Source organism: Dendropsophus ebraccatus, chromosome 7, assembly GCF_027789765.1.
Source record: "Dendropsophus ebraccatus isolate aDenEbr1 chromosome 7, aDenEbr1.pat, whole genome shotgun sequence".
Taxonomy (NCBI): domain Eukaryota; kingdom Metazoa; phylum Chordata; class Amphibia; order Anura; family Hylidae; genus Dendropsophus; species Dendropsophus ebraccatus.
In genome coordinates, this window is record NC_091460.1 from 98,959,587 (window position 1) to 98,982,238 (window position 22,652).

General features: G+C 45.0%; 1 protein-coding gene across 4 annotated transcripts in view; it reads left to right on the forward strand.

The window, feature by feature from the left end:
* Nucleotides 1-17,768, forward strand: part of PDE4C (phosphodiesterase 4C) — a 231,485-nt gene extending 213,717 nt beyond the window's left edge. For all 4 annotated transcript variants that reach the window (XM_069977947.1, XM_069977949.1, XM_069977950.1 and 1 more), the window contains 4 exons: nt 459-613; nt 1,808-1,930; nt 7,022-7,204; nt 12,278-17,768. In XM_069977947.1, coding sequence (XP_069834048.1) covers nt 459-613; nt 1,808-1,930; nt 7,022-7,204; nt 12,278-12,859 — 1,043 coding nt within the window. In that variant the 3' untranslated portion in view covers nt 12,860-17,768. The remainder of the gene's footprint in view (nt 1-458; nt 614-1,807; nt 1,931-7,021; nt 7,205-12,277) is intronic.
* Nucleotides 17,769-22,652: the final 4,884 nt, after the last annotated feature.

The window sequence follows — 22,652 nt, forward strand, 5'->3', positions numbered from 1 at the left end:
CTCCGAGAGATGTTTGAGAGATCAGTGGTGTTATTATAGAAGACCCCCAGGGGGGATACAAGTTACAGTAAAAAAAAAAAGTTTTTTTATAAATTCAAATAATTGCAAAAATAAACATATTTGCTATCTCTGTGAGCGTCGCCTGAACTATTAAATTATTACATTCCTGATCTTGCCTGGTAAATGGCGTAAGCGCAAAAATTTTTAGCAAAATTGCAGATTTGTGGTCACATCAAATCTAGAGAAATTTTAATAAAAAGTGTCTCATATATTCAAGCAAGATACCTATAGAAAGTACAGATCATGACACCTCAAAGTACAATTGGTGTTGCAAAAAAATGCTATGGTTTATTTTAAACACAAGGAAAGAACAAAAGTGCAGAAATAAAAATTGGCTGTCACATGAAGGGGTTAATACCAGTATTTTTATACTATTATTTGTTGTCTTTTTTTTTTAGATTCTGAGCTGGCGCTGATGTACAATGATGCTTCTGTACTAGAAAACCACCACCTTGCAGTGGGATTTAAGCTGCTTCAAGAAGAGAACTGTGACATTTTTCAAAATTTGACCAAAAAACAGCGTCAGACTTTAAGAAAAATGGTGATTGACATGGTAAGGGAGTTACCTGTAGGTCATGGAGAGGGACTGCTTAGTGACAGGCACTGTTGTGGATCTCCTGCGCAGGCAGTGATGGACATCTCACCTTATGAGTATGTTATTAAGTGGAGGGGAGCTTCTATATAATAGTACCTACAGAATGTAGATGATTGCTGTTTCAGTCATATACACTGTCTTTAGAAACACTGAGCACTTCTCCTCTTAGCTCAGTTGGAAGGTAAGATGATTGACATTTGCTCAGTATTCTGCTATATTCACCCCCACTTCCGGTGTTTTGTCTCAGACACCAGAGAGCGTTTCCATATATAGAGATAGTGAGACCCCCTAGAGGCCATATGGATAGAAAGATAGATAGAAAGATAGATAGATAGATAGAAAGATAGATGATAAATAATAGATAGATAGATAGATAGATAGATAGATAGATAAGAGGACTAATCGGTAAGTTATGAGTAGGTCAGCACTCCCGGGTTGTGAGGATAAGATTAAAACATAACTTTTAATTACAAAATTTTATCCCCACAACCTGGCAGTGCTGACCTACTCACAACTTACCGATTAGTTCTCTTTGAATCCAGCGTCTAGCACACGCCAGGACTCATGCACCCCACCCATCCTTCTTACAAGCCTGGAGCCGGACAATAACATCCGGTGAGCTGATCCTTCCCTTTTATATTTTTGCCTAGATAGATAGATCAAAAATGGCAATATTTAAGGGATGCATTAAAGGGGTACTCCAGTGAAATGTTTTCTTCCAAATAAGCTGGTGTCAGCTGGTGATTTGTAAATTGTTTCTATTTCAAAATTTCCAGTTTTGCAGTACATATCATCTGCTGTATGTCCTGCAGCAAGTGGTATATTCTTTCCAGTTTGACACAGTGGTCTCTGCTGCCACCTCTGTCCATGTAAGGTCAGGAACAGTCCAGAGCGGTAGCAAATCCCCATAGAAAACCTCTCTGGACAGTTCCTGATAAAGACAGAGGTGGCAGCAGAGAGCACTGTCAGACTGGAAAGAATACTCCACTTCCTCCAGGGCAAACAGCAGCCGATGAGTACTGGACGACTGAAGAGGAGATTCTTTTAAATAGAAGTAAATTACAAATCTGTATAACTTTTTGACACCCCTTGATTTGAACGAAAAAAAAAAATATAACAATTCCCTATTGTAAATCTTTCCTATGTCCTTAGGTACTGGCGACAGATATGTCCAAACACATGAATCTTCTTGCTGACCTGAAGACAATGGTGGAAACAAAAAAAGTGACCAGTTTGGGAGTTTTGCTGCTTGATAATTATTCGGATCGGATACAGGTCTGTTCATCCTGCATTTTGTATTTGGGTCAGCTCGTTTGTATCTTAACCTCATTGATACAAATAACCAGGGAGAAATGTTGCATGAAAAGTGACATCCATCATTATGGAACCCATTATTGCTTGCTTTCCCCTTGAAAACAACTGCACTTATTTACACCCAAGTAATGAAGTTTAGTGACAAACTGGTCCTGAATGGAAATCAAGTAGCATTGTTCATAGAAGTCATTGTTATGTATTCTTTGATATCTTATTGAGAAGACCTTATGCATTTATTAACTATATGGAATCATTAAAGGACAACTCCGGCCAAAAGTATTTTTTTAATATGTTGTTACCTATGGAAAGTTAGACAAATTTAATTTAGTAGATCATGGAGTGAATTCTGTCAAAAACTGTGGCGTCACGAATCTGTTGTAATTCCTATGAAGTGTCCACCAGGGGGCGCACTATATATAGAAGTCAATGAGTACCATTGACTTCTATATATAGTGCGACCCCTGCTGGACACTCTATGGATTCAATTGATGTGTATGTAAAAATGTAATGTACAGTATGTTTTTGATAGAATACATTTATGGAATACTTTGGGGAGCAAGTGTCCTTGATTGAATGTATTCAATCAATACATTTGAAGGGCACCGAGCAGGGAGGGAGTGAGATGCACAGGCATCTAACTACCTCCCTCCCTGCTCGTTGCTTGACACATATACACAGCACCGGGAGCGCCGAGCTCCCTGCGGGGTGGGGGAGGGCGGCCGGTGTTAGTGAGCCGCATCCGCCCTCCCCCACCTTGCAGGGAGCACCGCGCTCCCGGTGCCCCAGGCCGGCATGCAGTGTGGGTCAGTGCAGATCGGGAGACGGTATGTGTGAGCAGAGAGCGGTGGCGGGTGGTGAGTCAGCCCCAGGATAGTTTGAAGTTCCTCCGGATGCTGGGAGGAGGAGGGGGAGCGAAGGGGGCATGATGAAGTTTGATGAGCGGCGCAGCTGGCGGCAGTGATGTGATAGCCCAGGTACTACTCCCCCATCATCTGCTCATACTATGAGTAGATGATGGGAGTAGTAGTACAGTCAGGGCCGTCTTAACAGCATTATGGGCCCCTGGGCAGAGGTGCGAATAGGGCCCCCCCCCCAACCGCCACCATCAAATCCCCCACATCTTTGCATATAGTGCCCCCCATAGTAGCCAATTCCCCCATAGTAGCCAGTGCCCCCCATAGTAGCCAGTACCCCCCATAGTAGCCAGTGCCCCCCATAGTAGCCAGTACCCCCACAGTAGCCAGTACCCCCCATAGTAGCCAGTGCCCCCCATAGTAGCCAGCACCCCTATAGTAGCCAGTGCCCCCCATAGTAGCCAGTGCCCCCCATAGTAGCCAGTGCCCCCATAGTAGCCAGTGCCCCCCATAGTAGCCAGTGCCCCCCTATAGTAGCCAGTGCCCCCCATAATAGCCAGTGCCCCCCATAGTAGCCAGTGCCCCCCATAGTAGCCAGTGCCCCCATAGTAGCCAGTGCCCCCTATAGTAGCCAGTGCCCCCCATAGTAGCCAGTGCCCCCCATAGTAGCCAGTGCCCCCATAGTAGCCAGTGCCCCCCATAGTAGCCAGTGCCCCCCATAGTAGCCAGCACCCCTAGAGTAGCCAGTGCCCCCCATAGTAGCCAGTGCCCCCATAGTAGCCAGCACCCCTATAGTAGCCAGTGCCCCCCATAGTAGCCAGTGCTCCCCATAGTAGCCAGTGCCCCCCATAGTAGCCAGTGCCCCCATAGTAGCCAGCACCCCTATAGTAGCCAGTGCTCCCCATAGTAGCCAGTGCCCCCCATAGTAGCCAGTGCCCCCCATAGTAGCCAGTGCCCCCCATAGTAGCCAGCACCCCTATAGTAGCCAGCGCCCCCCATAGTAGCCAGCACCCCTATAGTAGCCAGTGCCCCCCATAGTAGCCAGCACCCCTATAGTAGCCAGTGCCCCCATAGTAGCCAGTACCCCTATAGTAGCCAGTACCCCTACAGTAGCCAGTGCCCCCCATAGTAGCCAGTGCCCCCCATAGTAGCCAGTGCCCCCCATAGTAGCCAGTGCCCCCATAGTAGCCAGTGCCCCCCATAGTAGTCAGTGCCCCCATAGTAGCCAGTGACCCCCAAAACAACAAACCAGTTACTCACCCGTCCGCCGGCCCCAGCAGCTCCTCTCCCGGCAGCGCGCGCTCCCGTCATCCTCCGGCACAGGCAGCGGGTACAGAGAGACTGCCTGTGTCGGAAGTGACCTGCTGCATGACACATCCAGGACACAGGCAGCGTCTCTGTACCCCGTTGCCTGTGCCCGGAGGATGACGGGAGCGCGCGCTGCCGGGAGAGGAGCTGCTGGGGCCGCCGGACAGGTGAGTAACTGGACTGCCGGCCCCTTCTATCGCCACTCAGCTGAGCCGATCAGAAGCCCAGGAAAGTGCTGCTCATTGCACTTTCCTGGGCTTCTGATCGGCTCAGCTGAGAAGCGATAGAAGGGGCGGGCGGAGGGGGTCGCTCAGGGCCGCTCACTATGCATATGCTTAGTGAGCGGCAATAGAGGGGGCGGGCAGGACGGCTTCCTTGCGGTGCTCAGCACTGCTTGGGAGCCGTCTTTGCTTTATAGGACGCACTTAGTTTTATAAGTGCGTCTTATAAAGCGAAAAATACAGGTGTGTCCCAGAGGGCAGGGGCCCCCTAGGACGCAAGGGCCCCCGGGCAGCCGCCTACCCTGCCCAATGGGTAAGACGGCCCTGAGTACAGTGCATATGTGGTGGTGGTGTCGGCAGCGGGGAGGGGGGTGGGCGGAATGTTTGGTGATGGCCCTGGTACTAATCCCCTATCATCTACTCATACTATGAGCAGTTGATGGAAGGAGTAGTACTGTGTATATGTGTCCAGCACCGAGCAGGGAGGGAGTAGGGTTAGATGCATAGGCACCTCTCTCCCTCCCTGCTTGGTGCCTTCCAAATGTATTGATTGAATGCATTTATGGAATACTTTGGGGAGCAAGGACAATTGCTCCCCAAAGTATTACATAAATGTATTTAATCAAAAACATACTGTACATTACATTTTTACATACACATCAGTTGAATCCACAGAGTATCCAGCAGGGGGTGCACTATATATAGAAGTCAATGGTACTCAGTAATAACATATTTAAAAATACTTTTGGCCGAACTTTTCCTTTAATGCTATCAGTATTTCAGAGCCCATGGTCAGAAAAGTATTAGCATGAATAGAGAGAGTCTGGGTTCCCTTACTGCAGGTTAACGCCTAACATTTAGGGCCATATTAGACGGCCTGATGTCTCCTGTTAGTGAGCGCTGATCTGCTAAGTTGGCGCTCACTTATTAAAGTGTCACTGTCGTTTAACTTTTTTTTTGCAGAAATCAATAGTTCAGGTGATTTTAAAGGGGCGTTTATCATTTATTCACTAAAAACCACACATTACAAAGTTATACAACTTTGTAATGTGTGTTATTTAAGTGAATGGCCCCCTTCCCCCTGTTCCCCCCACTCCGGCAGTGTGGTGCAGTATACTTACTGAATTGCTGTCAACCTCGGCCGCCATCTTGGGTCGACGTCGTCATCTTCGGGAGGCTGGCCGAACCGCTCCAGCCATCCCTCATGCCGCCCCCCCCTATGCCACATCATCAGCTGCTCAGCCACGATTGGCTGAGCATAACTATGCTCAGCCAATTGCGGCTGGGCAGCTGGTGACGCGGCCCCCCTCTGCCGTGGCATCTGCTGCTCAGCCGCGATTGGCTGAGCATAACTATGCTCAGCCAATTGCGGCTGGGCAGCTGGTGACGCGGCAGAGGAAAGCCAGCATGAAGGGCGGCTGGAGCGGTTCGGCCGTCCTCCCGAAGATGACGACGTCGACCCAAGATGGCGGCCGAGGTCCACAGCAATTGAGTAAGTATACTGCACCACACTTCTGGGGTGGGGGGAACACGGGGAAGGGGGCCATTCACTTAAATAACACACATTACAAAGTTGTATATCTTTGTAATGTGTGTTATTTAGTGGTTAAATGTTAAACGCTGCACTACCCCTTTAAGAAACTTTGTAATTGGGTTTATTAACCGAAAATGCTTTTTTATCATGAAAAAGCAGTTTGAAGCTCTTCCCTGTCTTCATGATTGTCTATGGAGAGGGTAGGGGTTGAGGGAGATGAGGTACCAAAACAGGACAACAAAGAGTTAATTTACAGCTACATCACCAGGCTATCTCCTCTGATGTCAGCAATGACCTCTCTGACCTCTGAATACCAGCTTCACACAGCTCCCAGCTGTGTAATCCTTTGTTCTCTGCTCTCTGCTGCCAACTAAACCCAATAACAAAGTTTCTTAAAATCGCCTGTACTAAAAAAAAAAAAAACGAAATGACAGTGACACTTTAAGCCTATTATACAGCTCGATAATAGTTTAGCCGGGGCTTCACGGACATCATTACTGATGTCCATGCAGGCCTTGCCTTTAAACTGTATACATTACCTCTCCACAGTCCCTGGTGTTCTACTGCCCTCTGCTCGCTTTACGGAGCCGCCTCTGTAGGTTCAGTGCGGGTCTCCCCTGGTTGGTAATTGGCCTGTCAGTTCAGAGACCTGCTCTGAAGCTACAGCGAAAGCTCCGGGAAGCGAGCAGAGGGCAGAAGAACATCGGGACCTTGGACAAGTAATGTATACAGTGGGGGGGGGGTATTTTTTGCAATGCGCACCCGACAGCCGATGATTTTAGATCATGACCAAAATACTTGATCAGCCAATGATCGTTGTCTCTTATGGTGCGTTTACACAGCCAGATTTATTTGACAGATCTTTGAAGCCAAAACCAGGAACAGACTATAAACAGGGAACAGGTCATAAAGGAAAGACTGGGATCTATCCTCTTTTCAAATCCATTCCTGGCTTTGGTTTCCTAAATCTGTCAGATAAATCTGTCTGTGTAAACGCAGCATTAAACAGAGCAATAATCAGCCAAATTGATCTGATTTGGTCAATTATCGCTCCGTGTAATAGAGCCCTTAGCCATAACTGAGTATAGCTAAGTTGAAAGTTGTATCTATACATTCTCCACTCTTTTCTTTCTAGGTCCTTCAAAACATGGTTCACTGTGCAGACCTCAGCAATCCCACCAAACCTCTGGAGCTGTATCGCCAGTGGACAGATCGGATCATTGTTGAATTCTTCCATCAGGGAGATAGGGAACGGGAGAAGGGAATGGAGATCAGTCCCATGTGTGACAAGCACAATGCCTCTGTTGAAAAATCACAGGTACTCCTTAGGGTGATCTTAGACAGGCAGACTGGTGCTTAAGTGCTGTTTAGGTAGATTGGTGCTGGCTTAATGAGATTGTTCTTAAAGGAGAACTTGAGCGAAAAATGTTTTTCTTTAAAATCAAATGGTGTCAGAAGTAAATTACAAATCTGTATTACTTTCTCTTTAAAAATCTAAATTTTTCCAGTACTTATCAGCTGCTGTATGTCCTGTAGGAAGTGGTTCTTTTCAGTCTGGCACAGTGCTCTCTACTGCCATCTCTGTCCATGTCAGAGACTGTCCAGAGCAGTAGAAAACCCCTCATAGAAAACCTCGCCTGATGCATCATGGCGCCGCTAGAGGGGGGTTAGAGGGGGTCACGCCACGACCCTGTTTTGAACCACCGCGATCCTGACTGCTTTTTGCGCCCTGGGACAGCGACTATTAGCTTCTAATTAGACCCATCAAATGCAGCTGTCAAACATGACAGCTGCCTTTTAAAAGTCCTCCATAGTAAAGTCTGCAAAACATTAGGCCTCATATGGGTCTGTAGGTGAAAAAATCCAAGCACTATGGCCTTTTAAAGAGGAGGAAAAAACGTAAGCACAATAAATTAAAATTTGCTCACACCTTAAAGTGACACTGTCACCCCCATTTGCATTTTAACTGCTCTCCACAGGTGTAAAGGCTAAATGTTACAGATTTCATTACTTATTTTATATTACACCTCATGGTGCCTGTTCTGGTCGTTTTTATCACCTGTGGATTGATATATGTGGGTGGGGCCTCGTGCCCTATGTGTCACATCACTCCGCCCCTAGTACCACGTAGCCCCGCCCCATACGTGATGCCTTCGTCACATAGACCCCGCCCCCTCAGTGGCCTTTGGTGTGGGACAATCTAGGGGGTGGGGCCTAGAGCTTTAGGCTGGCCCTTCCAATGGCTGATGAGGGGGTGGGGCCTATGCAACGATGATGTCAGGGGTGGAGGCTAAGTGGTTCTAGGGGCGGAGCGTTGTGGCTAGAGATGAGCGAACCTCGAGCATTCTCGAGTTGATCCGAACCCGAACTTTCGGCATTTGATTAGCAGTGGCTGCTGAAGTTGGATAAAGCCCTAAGGCTATGTGGAAAACATGGATATAGTCATTGGCTGTATCCATGTTTTCCAGGCAACCTTAGAGCTTTATCCAAGTTCAGCAGCCATAGCTAATCAAATGCAAATCGTTCGGGTTCGGATGGACTCGAACCCGAACCCGGTTCGCTCATCTCTAGTTGTGGCACATAGGGCACAAGACCCACATATACCAATCCACAGGTGATAAAAAGGACTTTTTACCAGAACAAGCACCATGAGATATAATATAAAATAAGTAATGAAAGCTGTAACATTTACCCTTTTCACCAGTCAAAATGCAAAAAGAGGGTGACAGTGTCACTTTAAGGGGTTAAAAGGCCCTTTATATCTGTCAGTAAAATAGTGAGATTTATCAAATGTGTGTGCAAAAACAAATCTTTTCTCACCTGTAGTAAAATGAGAGATTAGCTGTGATTGGTTGCTGTGGGCAGTTTATACCTCCTTCATAGATAGATATTTTTATATGTGAGCCATTGTGTCTGAATCCCAGAGGAGCAGCTTCTCCCCCCCCCCCCCCTTACTGTCAGGCGTATGGCTTTACGCCTCCCCATCTGTGATCAGTGCTGTCTGTAGTAGGACACAATCACTAAGCACTCCCATCCTAGTTATTTCACAGCCGAAAATAGAACTAGTCAGCAGGAGATTAACCCTTGGAAGGGTAAATGTATTCTGTGTATAACATAAAGCTATATACCATTTCCAGTCTATTTTCTATATCCGTTATTCATGGTTAAGAAGATCTCTGCTTGCACTCATTAGTTAAAGCATTACTGTCATTTTAAAAAAGAGAAGTTTGGGCAAACATTTTGATCAGTTGGGGTCTGACAGAAGCGTGGGACTCATTGCAGTAAATGGGCTTTATTATAAATCTATAGAGACCTGCAATACAGTGAGACGGATTAAAGCGTACCTGTCGCTAAATTCTTTTTTTTAACAAATCAACTGGGGTATTGATCCCAAGCAGTTTTGCAATATAGTCGCTTTATTTATTTTTCTTATGCAACATTTTTTATTAGAGAAAAGTAGTAGGTAAGCATACAGAAAACAGAGATAAAAAGGGGTACAATAAAGTATTTTTCTGTAAGGCAGTAAACATATAATCGAACTAGGGAGACAACAGTCTAATGAAATGTTATATTCAAACGTTGATCTATATCATGTACAAACACAATTCAAATGAATTTGAAAAGATTAGAGAGAACACTTAAAGGTTCTCAGCACCGTTCCTAATCTTATATTATAGACATTACACATCTTGCCATATAAAGGATTTATTTGTGGTCTCTCCCCCTCAAAAATGTATGTTATCATTGGTAGATAGTTCCGCAGGGGTAGGTTCTGTGATATCATCAGTGTCAAGGCCCCACCCTCTCTGCAGCCATTGGAATTGGCCGACCTAGGGCCTAGACAGCGATGACGTCATGGAAGGGGCAGGGCCTACAGTGCCGATGTGGGTGGACATATGGGGTTCCACAGAAGTTAAGCACCGCCCCATGGCACTGTCCACCAACAATAACGTTCCTTTTTTTTTAAGGGGAGAGACCACAAAGGATTTAGGGTAAGATATGAAATGTCTACATTATAAGATTAGGAAAGGAGAACTCTTTGGAAAGGGGGTGACAGTATTACTTTAAAGGAAACCAATTAGCCCAATTGGTTCCCTTTAAGTGGACCACTCTACCATAAGTTCCATTATGCAATACAAAGATACGAAACCAGGATAAAGAAGTCAAGGAGGGAAGCCAACATGGTCCTTCAGCCTAAGGATCCCATTACATGGTCCAATCATAAACTGTAAATAAGTGCCGGTCTGCTAGAACAGCGCTCGTTTACTGAGCAATTACATGGGCCAACTACCGTGCAGCCCTTGTCTTTTGTGTAATAAAGTATTAACTTACTTTGCCACGTTCCCTGGTGTCCTCGGAGGCCTTCCTTGGTCTCTGTGGCTCTGCCTTCTGTTCTGGTCTTTACACTGACAGGCCACCAGCCACTCAGCCAATCACTGGCTGCAGCCTGTGTCGGACAGTAACTGGCTAAGTGCAGAGACCGGAATAGAAGGCAGAGCTGCAGAGACCAAGGAAGGCCTCCGAGGACACCAGGGAACATGGTAAGGTGAGTTAACACTTTATTATTTTATACTACAATTATCAGCCGTCGACAGCACATTGATATTACACGTGGCAATGCACGCCCGGTGATTCTAGGTCTGGACCTAAAGAAGCAATTAGCCAATGATCGTTTCATCGTCTGATCATTCTCTCTATCTCACAGAGCGATAATCGTCCGAATCAACTTGATTTGGCCAATTATGTCTTTCTGTATAATGGGGCCCTAAGATTCCAAAAGGAGGTCTATGCTGATTATACATTCTAAGGAGACATTCTAAGAATTATTCTGGTTACCAAAACTATGATATTTGAATTGTCGTCTTATGAGGTTCACTCTGCTCTCAGCTCCCCCATGCGATATAGAACCATCACCTAGGCCAACCTCAGTGCATTTCCAGTGTCTGGGGATAACTGTGTGCACTGTCGTGAGCATAAGCCAAACCAACAACTTCCTGTGAGCCTTAAAGGGGTATTCAGGGGAAAATTAACTTTTCCCCTATCCACAGGATAGGTAAAAGTAGGAGATTGCAGGGAAGTCCGACCCCTGTCGATCTCCGCATTGGACCCTGGCCGGCTCTATTATGAATATTAGGAATTCATATGGAGGGTCGGAAAGAGCCGAGAACAGCTATATTCTGGCATACTTGGCTCTTTCCGACGCTCTATAGGAATAAATGGAGCCGCAGGTCACGTCCTGACCCGGGGCTCTATTCATAACCGAGCTGGCCGGAGTCCGATACGGAGGTCGCCGGGGGGTTCATCGTTCGGACCCCTGCAATCTCCAAATTTTCCTCTATCCTTTTAAATGTTTACCGTAATACCCCTTTAATTGTCCTCAGTAACTGGGAGTTCTCTATGTTTAAAGCGACTCTGTACCCACAATCTTACCCCCCCTCCCCCCCCAAACCACTTGTACTGTCAGATAGCTGCTTTTAATCCAAGATCTGTCCTGGGGTCAGTTCGGCAGGTGATGGTTATTGTCGTAAAAAAATACTTTTAAACTTGCATCCCCGTGCCCAAGGGCCGGGGCTTAGTTTGTGTATGCATTAGGCTGGCACAACCTCTCTGTCCCTCCTCCCCGCCCTCCTCATCATTAGGAATGCTCCAGGCAGATTGCCTCCTAATTATCAACTGTGTGAATACTAAACATCGGCTGGATCGTTAATGCACCTGTGCAATGTTCAGACAGGAGAAAATGTTCCAGTGGCATTCCTAATGATGAAAAGGGGGGAGGGGGAGGGGTGATGCGAAGTTAGGGCACAGATACTCTAAGTCCCGGCCGTTGGGCACGGGGCTGCCAGTTTGAAAGTTGTTTTTTAGGACATTAACTACATCACATGCCGAACGGACCCCAGGACAGATCTTGAATTAAAAGCAGCTATCCGAAGGTACAAGTGGTTTTGGGGGGGACAGATTGTGGGTACAGAGTCGCTTTAAATCATTGTTGTACATATGGCCAAACTCTGGTCCATTGTCCCTCTGTGCCGATATTTTGTCTTTTCAGACAAACACAAGAAGTGTCAGTTCTTTGTGCGCTCACACAAAGAAAGACACCAGTTCATCATGTATAACGTTTATTTAAACATAGTAAACTTAAAAAAAAAAAAAAAAAAAAAAAAAAAGTATTTTGCAAAATGGCTTGTGATCACAACCCCTGTTGAGTTTTTAAAAAAAATGTTTACGACAATGTCTCTTTAATGTAGAACACAGTCTCCCCATTAGAGGTGAGTTACAGCACTTATTCCCAGGCTTTTGTGACAGGACAGGGTCAGCCAGATATATATGATAATGACTGAATGCTACACAGTGTACTGCATGTACTTGCTAAGCCCCACATTTTTCTTTTCAGGTTGGTTTTATTGACTACATTGTGCATCCTCTATGGGAAACGTGGGCTGACTTGGTCCACCCAGATGCCCAGGAAATACTGGACACATTAGAGGACAATAGAGAGTGGTATCAAAGCATGATCCCTCAGAGTCCATCGCCTCCACCTGAAGTACATGACCCTGAGCGGGGGAATACAGTAGGGGACAAGTTTCAGTTTGAACTGACACTTGAGGAAGAAGGGGAGTCTGACACAGAGCAGGAGGAGAGTCCCGTCGATGAAGAAAACAGTGACTCAAAAACCCAGGTCACGGATGAATCAGCCCAGGTCAGCGATGAAGCTGATCAGCCCTCTCCAATAGATACATGCAGGAGTGTGTCCAACCAGCTGGATCGCCTAGAACTCCCATCTAAGAACACTCTAACCAAGCAGAAAAAAGTATTGAACTTTGATAACCTGAAATTAGCAGCTGAAAGGACGCTACCCCAAAGGGACACAAGGAGGGCTGCATCCACTAACCCTGCAAAGCAGGAGAGCACAGGCCCAGGAGAGGTCTGTCTGGACCAAGAGGGAAACATCACATATCTTCCATTAGGAACGTAACGCCAAATCCTCTCATCACTATTTTATTTTTATTCACGCACACTTTTGCATTTTATTTTTCTGGAGGAAGTATGATGCATTTTTATGAAAAAAAAAAGTATTCAAAAGGTAAAAAAAATATAATTGAGTTGAGAAGAAACAAATTGACACCGATATCAGTAAAACTGCATGGGAGAGCATGGTGGAATGCCATGGGGTTATGTTTCATAGCAAAGATGTCCAATCTCTACATTGCCATTGGGTTAGTATTCTTTTGAAGGGGAAACTATAGCTAAAATATAGGTTGAAGGGGAAACTATAGCTAAAATATTAGAGAGAGTTTCCATACCTGCGGCCTGAGGCTCTCCCGCTGCTGGGGGATGTCGCTTACCAGGGGGCACTTGTTGTCATGTCTCTTGAATGGAGAAAACAAGTAACAATGTAAACGGCTACAGCTATCATTTGGAATGTAAGACGCCCTATGTGCAGGGAGGAACTCCTGGCACCATGTATCATTATGATGCTGGGAGCTCCGAAATTGTTGAAATCTTTGCGGTACTGTACTGATATAGCTGTGCAGTGGTGTCAGTACAGTACTGTGAATATTTAAACTGATTTGCAGCTCTCTGCGACATAACGATACTTGATAGCAGGAGATCTGTGGATCCGGTCCGTAGCACATCCTCCGTGAACAGACCGCATCATAGTATGTGTAAATCAGGCCTTATGGGTACAGGTACAGAAATTTTGGCCGAACTTTGAAAACTTTCTCCTCTACCACTCCATACATATGTGGCCATTAATATAAATGAGCCTCAGCAATGACCAATAAACACAACATAAACAAGAGCAATAGGGTGGGTAAAAGAGAAACCATATAGCATGTAATGAACATAACCCAGCCTGTAGTTACCAGCAGTGGTAGTAGCAGCAGGATTTGTATTGTTTCCCCAGACATGCTTCTACATGTTTCTGAATGGGATATATATTATAAATGCTTGATGTGTGTGCAGAGACATGTGTGCGCGAACACACACAAGCATGCATGTGATCACAGCCACAGAGCACTTTACGCTTAAGCATACTATGGGAATACAAAGTGCTGTGGGAGCACAGAGATATAAACCAGTATTAAAGGGGTTATCCAGGACTAGAAAAACATAGATGCCTTCTTTCAAAAACATGCCGACCCTGTCCAGAAGTGGGGTACAGCTTAGCGCTATTCACAGTGGAGCTTACCTGCAGTACTACACTCAAACTGAGGACAAGAGTGGCGCTGTTTTCTAGAAATAAGCCTGTATGTGTTTTTTAACCCCTTTATATCCTTAGATAGAGTATGACTGACTGGATTATGGGCATTCAGTCAGGTTAGCATTGCTGTCACTACAAAAGTGTCAACCGTCTGTAAAACAGAGGTTAATATTGGTGTGAGTGTGTTAGACCATAGAAAATGTAAACTTTAAGAGGCCTCTAAGGATTATGCATAACACGGGTCTTTGGCTTTACTTCCTGATATTGGAATGTGGGGGGAACAGGTGTTGTCTATGTGCGCATAGGAACGCCAGATATTCTAAACCTCAGGGTATGGTAGAAATGCTGTATGTGTGTTCATGTGTAGCAGTCAGCTGTCTGGTGTTCGTACTTTCTTAACCCAAATGTTACACAAGGTTATGGTCGAGCGATTTACCTGAATGTTTACTGGATTCAGAAGGGCAGATCGGCGTCTTATGTGTCCTGGGGCCGCCAAGAAGAGGAGATTAAACCCAGATGAGGTATGCCCCAATGCCCGCACCTGAGACAGCACAGTAGACACCACAAGTAGTTCCTCTATGTTTTCTGTAGTTCTGCTAGCACTATTCTTGGTTAAGGATATTTATTAGAGTGCAACTTAACTTGCTGGAGTCCAATCGTTTAGCATTTGATTACCAGCATCCAGCTTCATCAGTCACCAATAATCAAATGCTGAACGATCGGACGCCAGTGTGCTCCTCTATTATTTATATACCGGTAAGATGGTCTTTGGCCTTGTGCACGTTGTTCTCAGTTTGTGTTATTGTCCTTCTTTTTGTGAGCAGGAAATGAATATCGGCCAACATACTATATATCTGTGTAAATGATTCCTTTGGATTAGGAATTACTGCCATGAATTATCATCACTCATGTAAACCACAAGAAACTGTTCACATCTTGATGAACTTTTCCAACCTTGTCAGTGCTCTTAGTTTCATCTAGAGACAGACAGAAATCGCCTCTCATCTCTGTGATATCCTTTGTTTTGCAGAATGTAAGTTGTCTTCAATCATGCATAATGTTGTTGTCACCTTAAAATGTATGTATCCTTTATTTTTGCCAAGAAAAAGAGCTGATCTGCCAGGTTACAAGCTTTTTTAGGATTCCGTCTTGGAAAGCGTTCCATTTGGGTTGAGAAATTGGAATACCCTCAGGAGGAACATGGACTCCATTTAATTTATTGTGCTAAAGTTTCACTTTATTTTAATGTACGTGTAGTTCACTTTTGAACAAAGCCACAATTCTGTGCACACTTCTCTCGTCTCTGATCTAAATTTACTGTGATTTGCACTCAAAATGCTGCATTACTATAACCTTGCACTTCTCAGCAACATCAGTGAAATGATGCCTTAAGGCCCTATTCCACCAACAGATCTGACGACAGTTTATCTGCCAAAGATTTGAAGCCAAACCCAGGAATGGATTTGAAAAGAGAAGAAATCCAGTCTTTCCTTTATGATATGTTCTCTGTTTATAGTCTGTTCCTGGGTTTGGCTTCAAATCTTTGGCAGATAATCTATCGTCAGATCTGTTGGTGGAATAGGGCCTTAAGATGCCCGAGCAGGGGATGCTGAATGAAGGGCTGCGGTGGGTGTTAAGGGCATCTTTTGCAGAGTGACCATGCCAGTTGCTTGTCAGGCATTACCATAAAACACTACAATTAACTAGTTTTAGTAATTACAAAATTTACTAAAGCCATAGGGAGTCCTGGAAAACATGAATACAGCCAATGGCATCTAACTTCTTCAGTCTTTGGTAATCAAATGCTGCACGCTCGGGTTTAGACATCTCCCACACAAAAACAATGTCATTTTATTTATTTTTGTATATCTCATCCCTTAAAGGGATGTTTAAACAAAATAAAAATTTGTTTGTGCAAGACACCTTAGACCTATTTCATATTTGTTTTTGTAACTTTTTGTTAATTTCGTTTAAACATCCCTTAAAGTGACGAAATGTGCAAAAATTAGAACATTTTTTTTTTCTGTGGGAGTAATTGCTGATTATTTGACTGCCAGTTTTTGATTATTTGACTGACAGTTGTGTATTCGGGCAGGGTTCACGCTGATTTTGTGTTTATGTTTAATGTATACATTTTATACTTTTGGGAAGGCTACAAATCATATACGTTAGACAGATGGACTCTGCTGTACGCTATACAGCAGAAACCGTTTTCCCTTAGACTTTCATTATTTAAAAAAAAAATAGCAACTCAAGTGCGCCTTTATATTCGGCAAAATGAAATCTGATGAAATTAAAACAGTGAAATGTAAGCACAAACCACGGTGTGAACCCAGCCAAAGCCTATTCCAGCTTCTGAATCCCCTAGTGAAGAGAGATTACCATGACTGGCCATACACTACTAGTACATGGTCAGTCATTCATCTAAATTAAGCTTATAGAGGAGGTCCTAAGCAGGGAAAGGGGGGTTTGAAGGTGTGACAACCCCTTTTAGGGTACAGAGGGTTTTTGGCTGCCAGACACTTCACTGAGAAAGTGGACACTTAAAGTAAAATTAGGCCTTAGTAAAAAGGCCTTTTTTTATTTTTTTTAACTTGGCTGTATGTTGGTCTTTTAAAAATTAAAATGTATGCTCCAAAAGATGCCTATAGCACCCAAAGAAGGATCCCTTCACAGCTGTATTTCTAGTAGGCTCATGAAGGTCCTTTAGTTAGGCTTGGTTCACACTGCCATTTTGTTACTACAGTATGTTTTATCCACTTGAACAGGAAAAAAAATATATACAGTAATGGTAAAAATGGATGCTGATTCTAACCACCACCTCTAATGCACACCACAGTTGTGCCTCCCAAGGCACAGATACATCTGCACCCTGTCAAAATCTAGTGCCGACGTATCTGTGCATGGACCCCATTTACTTCTGTGGCCTGAATATAGACAGCTAGTTTAGGTCATTTCCTACATGTTTAACAGTTCTCACTCTTGCTTTTAAGTCTGAGTGAAAACTCATATAAATGCAGAAAATATCCCAGAAGTAGTCACTAGCTGTCTACGCTCGGGCCATAGAAGTAAATAGGTGTATCAATTGTGATGTGAACCTAGCCTAATGAAAAACTGATGTATGGAATGTATATGTTTTTATGTATACAAAAGTGTGGTTCAAAATGAAGACCTATTGTGATGGAAACAGAGGCAAAAATGTAGTGGGAACCAGCCTTACAGCCGCTCAGTTAGGGAAGCCATAGCGGACCTTTGTGGAGAAGGTGGAAAATGTGCCATTCATTACTGCTGCAATAGTGAACAGTTGTTAGTCATTAGTGTGTCAGGCCTGGATTAATAGAAGGACACTGATATATTGGACTTCTTACTGTTTTTAGCTTTAGGGTGCCTGTACAGCAGCTAATGCCACATGGAGAGAACTGTGCAGTTTTGCATTTCCATTTTCAGCCATGCAGCAAGTGAATAGTCTGTACTTGCTACATCGCTATTTGCTGTAAACCATGTGCATTTTTTTGTGTGGTTCTCTGCCACGTGGTAAATACCACTACATGTACGGCTACATTAAGGGGTTTCACATATAGGGTGCCCTTTTATAAATCTAGGCTTAAGTATCTTTTAGAATTGTCACGAACCATATTTGTTTTATTATTTTTATTAATAAAAAAAACTTTATCTTTTTGCTCTTTTGTCAGTGAGTTTTTTTCTTCAAAGCTTTATTGAAATAAGTTCTATAGATACAGAAAAGTAAAATGGTAAGGGTCATCATGAAACATAATATTAAACGAAAAAGCTCACTAGACGAACTTATAAAGTGTTCATATATCACATTGTGATGTAACACATATATCTTAACAAATGTCAGCGTACATAGGACATAAAAAGCATACATAAGATTATAACAAAAAAATCAAATCAATAGTACACCTCACAAATAACATCCACCATCACAAATCGAGCCGTGTATAGTGTGGTCCCACTAAGGGTAAATGACCCATAGGTACACCAGTAATTGCAAAAAAAAAACAATGACGGAAAAAAAAAAAAGATTAGCTTATCCCTCACCTTAAAGTGACTGTACCACCAGGCCCAGGCAGAAGCACTAGAGGCGGGCTGACCCACCTCCAGTGGGAAGAAACCCCAGCCCCTCCATGACGTGACTCCATTAGAATCAATGGAACCCTATCATAGAGGGGCTGGGGTTTCCTCCTACTAAGGGTGGGTCGGCCTGCCTCCAGTGCTTCAACCCGGGCCTGGTGGTACAGTCACTTTAAGAAGAGAGGTATCTTAGAAGCAGTGTTTGACACTGCTCACTATTGTATATCATAAGAGTGATATGCAGGCGTATCCATAAACTTTGTCCAGGCAGGCCATGTAGCAGTAGTAGAGGTAGGTTTATAATTATTTTCCGACCTGAGTTCCTTCATCCTCTGCAAATATAAAGGTGGGGTCTCAGATTTCCACCTCCTAGGAATCACTGTCCTAGCCTCTAGTAAGAGGATTCGTGGTATACTTTGTTTACATTGTATTAGGGTGCCTTCACACCTACCGGATCCGCAGCGGATTTTCATGCTGCGAGTTTTCAGCGAAATCAGCTGCGGATCCTGCACTGTGAAGCTCAATGGGTCCCATACACGCAGCGGATCCGCTGCCTGCATGGGACCCGGCCCCTTTAACCCCTGCGCCACCGCCAGCCGCCCCCAGGTTAGAGCCACCCTTAAACCATCACACCGCCCGCACACCTGAACGCCGCCCCGGCCCCCCTGTACGCCCGATCGTCACCCCGGCCCCCCGCACGCCCGATCGCAGCCCCGAGCATACATCACCTGCTCGGGCAGTGGCCGTGGAGCATCACACAGCCACGGCCCAAGCAGGTAGTGTATGCTCTGGGCCGGGGCGGCGATCGGGCGTGTGTGGGGCTGGGGCGGCGATCAGGGGTTTAAGGGGGCATGGGCTGTAAGCTGCAGGCGGCCTACCCATTGAGCTTCACAGTACAGGATCCGCAGCTGATTTCGCTGAAAACTCGCAGCATGAAAATCCGCACCCTTACGGTTCCCAAAATCATGGACAGCAACAACATTGATGGGTTATTAACCAATTTCGTTCCTGATCAGCTTGATCAGAGTTATTTTCATTATTTACTTGCTTGAACAGATTCACTGTATCTTTTAAAGCGAATATACCATTTTTTTTTCACATTACCTTGCCGGCGCGTGGATACCGGAGGTGAGACCCTTTTTTTCAAAACACTGCCCAGTTTTCATGCTTGGCACTGTTTTTCTTGTTGTGCACCAGCCCGACTCTATGCACTAGAGGCGGCCCAGAATCCCCTAGTGTGACAATATCCGCTCCACTTTGTGACGCGCCTCCATTAAAACCAACAGGGCCATGTCAGAGGGGAGAGAAAATCATCACACTGAATAGGCTCTGGGCCCGCCTCCAGTGCATAGAGCCAGGTCGGTGCACAACAAGAAAAACGGCACTGACTGCAGGAACTGGGCCGCATTTTAAAAAAAGGACCTAGTCACCGGGAACCCTGTGCCAGTGCCAACAGGGTAATGAACGAATAAGAATTGCTGTACTTGATAGTACATTCGCTTTAATGAGATTCTACAATGCCAGACAATGATTCTTAGCTTGGACGCAGAAAGGGCTTTTGACAAGGAATCATGGACATTTCTGTATGCCACCATTCCTATCCTTTATACAACACTTAAACGACCAGGCCATGACCACTCTCACAATCAAGAGCAAAAAATACCCCACCATATACAGTCCCTACACCCCCTCCTTTTCAACATCTCCATAGATCCTCTAACACGTCACATTGAAAACTCCTCATTGTACCTGGGTGTCTGGCTAAAGATGATGGCATGTGTAGATGATCCAACTTCAAAAACTTGCTGGCATAGTGCCAGTCCTGATAATATCACAATTCTTAAAGCGTAACTGTCATTTCAGGGTCATTTTTCTGAAAACATTAAATATCTATAGTACAAGCGATTTTAAGAAACTCTGTAATAGGTTTTATGTACTAAAAGAGTTTCCTTCTCTACTGAAAAAGCAATCTCCCAGCCTCCCCCCTCACATCAAATGAAGCAGGATTTCTGTCTCCATTATGTGGCTATGGAGAGGGGAGGGGCTGTTAGGAGTGACTGAGCACGGAGGATTTCTGCACAGCACAACACCCTGCAATCTTGTCTCAGTACGTTCATAGATAAGCACTGACCTTTCTGACACCTGAATTTAGCGTTTTAGGTGCCCAGAGAGTCTACAAACAGCTGACCTTCATGTCACCTCTTCCTGCTCCCTCATCTCCCTCGGCCCCTCCCCCCTTCATAGGCTTACAATGGAGAGAGCAGAACCCGTCTTCACTGGCTTCTCTGTAATGAAGACGTGTTTGCCTGAATGCACAGATAAGAAGTCAGGGGGGGAGGCTGGGAGATTGCTTCTTGAGTACAGAAGGAGGCTTTTTTTGGCTGATGAAACCTATTACAGAGTTTCTTAAAATCGCTTATACTACTAATTTCTGCAATAAAAAAAAACATGACAGTTACGCTTTAAGGACACCCCCAATATCCATTTTTCTAGGTGCACAACATCTATAACCTTCAGTGTCTGAGCTTATGTTACACTCCGTTTTATGTGAGTGTAATAAATAGAAAAACTTTACTCACGTTTTGTTGTCTTCCAAGTAGGCATACATTATTGTGGCTGTGTGAATCTCTTTACTGGAGGTGGTCAGCGTTCCTTCCCCTGGTGTGTGACGTTTCGGGAGGCGTGGCTCCCTTACTCGTGCGCACAGGTGGATGGGACTTGCTCAACTTAGTATCAGTGTACAAGTATGTCCAACCTCCTAATGACATCACCATATAACAATTTAAAAGTTAGAGATTTGCAAAAGAAGAGCCTGTGGAGCTCCACAGGCTCTTCTTTTGCACATTCATGTTTGCCAGGGGGCAATGCACCTAGGATTTCAGTGCAATGAGCGCTTTTACTAGCAGCCAACAGTGTTATCGTTTGGCTGGTCTCCAGATCAGTGATCTGTTTCTCTTAAAGTTATAGATTACAATATTCATATGTCACAGTTGTAAAACTGCATGTCATATGTTTTCATTATATCATTAATCTATAGTTATGCAAAAACACACATCATATGCTTAAAAGGAAAAAATGATTACAAGTATGATTTAAAGCTACATATTTTATTCAAGCCTGATGGTACAACGTTATCCAATCTTTTAATCCAGTATGTCTTCCTCTACAATAATAGCTGTCTGTCTCTTGTATCTGATCCTGTAACCAGTTAAGTTCATAAATATGGTGACCTACCTCTTTAAAGTATCACACTACACTAGTTTCTCTATGTGTCTGCCTGTCTTCTCCTGTATCATTAGTTTTCAAGTATTTTCTAATTGTTGCTTTATGTTCATTAATCTTGTCTCCCTGTCTGTCCAACATATGTTTTACAACAAGGGCATTTTAACATGTATATTGGATTCTGTGTATTACACGTATAAAACCCTATAACAGAGGGTTTCTCAACCTGCGGTACGCATACCCCAGGGGGTACGCGCCGCAGGTTAAGGGGGTATGTTTAGGTTTTAGTGCCAGGACACTGCTATCAGCACCTATCGGCACCTATCCCCATGGCAGCTCTGATCTTCCTCCTTCCAGCAGAAGCTCACCTGCGGTACTAGCATTCTGTGTGGGTGATGCTGCTGGGGGGAAGGAGATAAGTCAGGGCCGTTCCTATCAGCCAGCGACCACGCAGGGCGCTGGCAGTGACACCCCCCACCCGGACCCCACTCATACACAATAGGACCCCGTCTCCCCTTCCCTCCCAGACCGCAGGATAGCGGCAGCCTGCCCTCTGCCTGGTTCAGCATGGATTGGGTCCAGGGATGGAGGGCGCGGGTGGTATGCGCCCTCGGTTTCAGGGGCGCAAGCGCCGCAAGGCACCTCCATTGCTCTCCATCCCAGGAGCCATCGCCCTCCATCTTGGGACCCAGTCGATGCTGAAACAGGGGGAGGGCAGGCTGCCGCTATCCTCAGAGTGCAGTCCGGGAGGGAAGGGGAGTCGGTGTCCTATCACGTCTGAGTGAGGTCCGAATGGGTGTCACTGCCGGCGCCCTGCGCGTTTGACAGCTGGTAGAAACGGCCCTGACTTATCTCCTTCCCCCCAGCAGCATCACCCAGCCGCAGGTGCTATGGGACGACTGCGCCTCTAAACGTCATTACTATGTGACAGGGCAGGGGGACATTTACTATGGGGCAGTAGGGAGGGAGGCATTATTACTATGAGGGCTGGGGGCATTATTACTATGGGGGCACAACAAGGCTGGGGCATTATTACTATATGGAGGACACAGCAGGGGGCCATAAATATTATATGGAGGGACAGCAGAGGACATTATTACTATATGGAGGGACAGCAGAGGACATTATTACTATATGGGGGTGCAGTGTCCCAGAACAGCCCTTCTTATGCTCATACTTTTATTATAACTAGTTCTGTTCTGGAAAGCTATGGTCCACTGCAAACTGCGTGTATTGTGTCCCCCTT